We start from the raw sequence: 4,177 nt of genomic DNA, 5'->3' as shown, positions 1-4,177 counted from the left end.
TTAAGCTCTGCATTGTCCTTCTTGGAGATTTCAAAAGCTCCAAACTTGTTTTCTTTGTAGAATGTAGAAAGTTGACTACTACACGCTATTCTTTGTGGACAGTAAGATGAGAGCAACTTTTTTTTTTCGATTTTTTTTGTTTCATTTTGGTTGAATATTAATTTTCATTGACTTAACCGTCAACATGGTTTTTCGTTTGCTCATTTAGAATATATCTTGTACAGAAATAGGAATAACATATGAGAAAGATGACTATGGTTTTATTTGCTTGCTCTCTCTTACTAATCATCTCCCCTTCCTGTGGGTATGCAGCTATAAACACATCAAGCCCTTTGTCAATAGGACAAACTCTGAGCTCCCCTGGTGGGTTTTATGAGTTAGGCTTCTTCAGTCCTAACAATACCCGGAATCTGTATGTTGGGATCTGGTTCAAGGAAATCGTTCCTCGGGTGGTTGTGTGGGTGGCTAACAGAGACAAACCAGTTACAAACTCTGCGGCAAATCTCACCATCAGCAGCAGCAACGGTAGCCTGATCTTGCTTGATGGGAAACAAGATGTTATTTGGTCAACAGGAGAGGCTTTCACATCCAACAAGTGTCATGCCGAGCTTCAAGACACCGGAAACCTTGTTGTTATCGATGATGTTACAAGAAAAACTCTGTGGCAAAGCTTCGAGAATCTTGGTGATACTATGGTGCCTCAGTCATCGTTGATGTATGATCTCTCCCTCGGCAAGAAGCGTGTATTGACCTCATGGAAAAGTAACAGCGATCCATCTCCTGGGGGCTTCTCACTGGAGATCACAGCACAAGTCCCCTTGCAAGGCCTTATAAGAAGAGGCTCCGCGCCTTACTGGAGAACTGGTCCATGGGCGAAAACAAGATTCACTGGCTTTCCACAGTTTGATGAATCATATGTGAGTCCATTCTCCGTCGTCCAGGATTTAGCAGCTGGTGCAGGATCTTTCTCTTACTCCACGTTAAGAAACTTCAATCTATCGTATATTACCCTAACACCAGAGGGGGAAATGAAGATTTACTGGGATCAAGGCAAAAGATGGATGCATCACGTTACGGAGCCAGAACACTCATGTGATTTATACGGTACTTGTGGGCCTTATGGTCTGTGTGTGAGATCCAGTACCCCCAAGTGTATATGCGTGAAAGGGTTTGTACCAAAGTCAGATGAAGAGTGGAGAAAAAGGAACTGGACAAGTGGGTGTGTGAGACGTAAAGAGCTATCTTGCCTGGCGAACTCTCAAGGCAAAGACACAGACGTCTTCTATCATATGAACAATGTAAAGACTCCGGATATGCACCAATTTGTAAGCTTTCTCGATGCGGAAATGTGCTACCAAGGTTGTCTAGGCAACTGTTCTTGCACAGCCTTTGCTTATATAAGTGGAATTGGATGCTTAGTATGGAATGGGAAGCTAGTAGACACCGTTCAGTTTTTGTCTAATGGAGAAACTCTCTCCCTCCGTCTTGCACGTTCGGAATTGGGTAAGTATTGTTTTATTGATCTTTAGAGCCGGGACTACAACAGTTTGGATTAGTAACCCCGCATAATATAATTATAATGTTCTGTTTTCTGGTGAATGTCTCAGCTGGAAGCAGTCGAACCAAGATTATAGTAGGTGCTATCACCAGCCTTTCCATTGTCGCAATATTGATCTTTACCGCATTTATGTTCTGGAGATACAGAGGGAAACAAAATGGTGAGACACTGAAAAGCTTAGCATTTTTGTTTTCCTTGTCCGAATATTTTGTTCTTAATGAGTTTTACACTAACTGGTGCAAGATGCATGGAAGGATGAGTTTGAGCCACAAGATATATCTGGCGTAAATTTCTTTCAGATGCATACCATACGAACCGCCACCAATAACTTCAGTTCCTCAAACAAGCTTGGTCAAGGTGGATTTGGTCCAGTGTACAAGGTTTGTGACATTCTCTTCTATTTGCTTCTCCTTCTTGCTCTCCAGATTTAATCTGAAACTATGCTTCCAGGGAATCCTGCTAGATGGGAAGGAGATAGCCGTTAAACGCCTTTCTAGTAGCTCTGGTCAGGGTACAGAGGAGTTTATGAATGAAATAACATTAATCTCAAAACTACAACATAGAAACTTGGTTCGCCTTTTGGGATATTGCATAGAAAGAGAAGAGAAGCTATTGATTTATGAGTTTATGGTGAACAAAAGCCTCGATATCTTTCTATTTGGTCTGTCCTTTATTCCATTTACAGTTTTCCTTCTATCATATGAATACTAGTTGGTGTGCTTGTCATTAACATATTCTATGTTATTTGCTAGATCCAACTCTGAAGCTTGAGATCGACTGGCCAAAGAGATTCAACATCATTCAAGGTATTGCGCGTGGACTTCTCTATCTCCACCGTGACTCACGCCTTAGGGTCATTCACCGAGATCTGAAGGTTAGCAATATTCTTCTGGATGAGGAGATGAACCCGAAAATATCGGATTTTGGATTGGCTCGGATGTTTCAGGGAACCCAATTTCAGTACAGCACTCAAAGGGTTGCAGGAACTTTGTAAGAACATTGTCTTCAACGAAATGATTCATTCTTTTATCATCCTATTATTAACAATCTGGTGAAAACTGTTTTGATATTTGAACAGAGGATACATGTCTCCTGAGTATGCATGGGCAGGGCTATTCTCTGAGATGTCTGACATCTATAGCTTTGGAGTTCTGATGTTGGAAATCATCAGCGGAGAGAAGATTTCAAGATTCACCTTTGGTGATGAGCGCAAAGGTCTTGTTGCATATGTAAGTGAATGATTTTGACTCTCTTCAAGTGCAGACAATTCTAGTCACCATTACAAATTTCTTCTTCGTGTATTCAGGCTTGGGAATCTTGGTGCGAGTCCGGGGGATTTAATCTTTTGGATAGAGATCTTAATCATTCGTGCAAAGCATATGAAGTTTCCAGATGTGTTCAGGTTGGTCTTCTCTGTGTCCAACACGAAGCTGCAGACAGACCAAACACTCTTCAAGTAATGTCTATGATTACTTCAACAACGGATCTTCCAATCCCGAAGCAGCCAATATTTGCGGTGCAAACTCAAAATGTGGAAACTTCTAACGATGTTTCAACAATGTCTAAAGATCTTTTCTCTGTTAATGACTTGACGCACTCTGTGATCCAAGGGCGATAAGCTCTTATTATATATACTTCAGTCTATAGATTCATGAGCCTTAATATTTTTGAGATCTCACGTTTTGTTATTGTTAAACACAATGTTTGGCTGTAAATCAAAAATACACTTATTTTTGCGAGGAATTAATAAAATTTATTAATGGCATTTAAGTTTTTTGGTTTTAGGCCTACAGATACACCTAAATGGATTTATAATTAATGGGCATATATTTAAACGATATGCTAACTTTAAATTTAATATAAATATTCTAAGTATAAATATATTATGAACAATAAATAAATTAACAAACACTATTATTTTCATAAATCTATGTATCAATATTCAAAATAGATAATTCGAATATTATGCAGATTTTCAATACAAACCAAAACCTTATATCCTACACCATATATCATATACATATTTGAATATCAATTTTCCGTATATAATGTCATTTTGTACATAATATTGACATGGCAATTACGGTGTTTAAGAATATTTTAAAAATTATCTTAAAATCAATTTTTAAATCTAAAATAAAAATACAAACTTATAATAGGTTATTAATAACGAAAATATACTAATAGTGTCATATCAATAAGATTTTTTATATTATTATTTTTTATTTGGATAACATAATAAAATTTCATAATATTCTAAAGAATCACAAATTTATGTTATATTAAAAAATATATGAGTAATTTAATCAATTTTTTTTTAAAAAAATACTATCAGATATTTTGTGTTTTTATTGATTCAATGATGTCAGATCGCGGGTTAATTGTGAGTTTTTGAGTTTTTACTGGGTTCTATCAAAATTTTAATTAATTATTTTTTCATTAAATTTGAACCGGATTATGTACAATGTATCAGGTCTATAGGTTTAACCACGAATCTAGGTCGGATATGAAAACATTTCATAAAACTCAAAACATTATTATAAAACAACTACCCTATTTTGAAGAGAAAAAGAAAAGAAAATGACAAAAACCTCAATTGTTATGGTTTGAAACAAAAAT

General features: G+C 36.7%; 1 protein-coding gene across 1 annotated transcript; it reads left to right on the top strand.

Moving 5' to 3' along the window:
* The first annotated feature begins 209 nt into the window (after nt 1–209).
* Nucleotides 210–3,292, top strand: LOC106313058 (G-type lectin S-receptor-like serine/threonine-protein kinase SD1-29). The gene is made up of 7 exons (XM_013750787.1): nt 210–1,503; nt 1,608–1,718; nt 1,802–1,938; nt 2,009–2,219; nt 2,311–2,548; nt 2,637–2,787; nt 2,865–3,292. The coding sequence occupies exons 1-7, from the start codon at nt 240–242 to the stop codon at nt 3,174–3,176; spliced, it is 2,424 nt and encodes an 807-aa protein (XP_013606241.1). The 5' UTR covers nt 210–239; the 3' UTR covers nt 3,177–3,292.
* Nucleotides 3,293–4,177: the final 885 nt, after the last annotated feature.

This window comes from Brassica oleracea, chromosome C1, assembly GCF_000695525.1.
Source record: "Brassica oleracea var. oleracea cultivar TO1000 chromosome C1, BOL, whole genome shotgun sequence".
NCBI lineage: Eukaryota > Viridiplantae > Streptophyta > Magnoliopsida > Brassicales > Brassicaceae > Brassica > Brassica oleracea.
This window is presented reverse-complemented; position numbering and strand designations above follow the sequence as displayed.

Bases quoted from the DNA above. Each gene is read 5' to 3' on its own strand.
- LOC106313058 (XM_013750787.1), top strand. From the start codon at position 240: ATGAGAAAGATGACTATGGTTTTATTTGCTTGCTCTCTCTTACTAATC. The intron at 1,504-1,607 runs GTAAGTATTGTT...TGAATGTCTCAG, and splicing joins TCTTGCACGTTCGGAATTGG to CTGGAAGCAGTCGAACCAAG. The intron at 2,220-2,310 runs GTCTGTCCTTTA...GTTATTTGCTAG, and splicing joins CCTCGATATCTTTCTATTTG to ATCCAACTCTGAAGCTTGAG.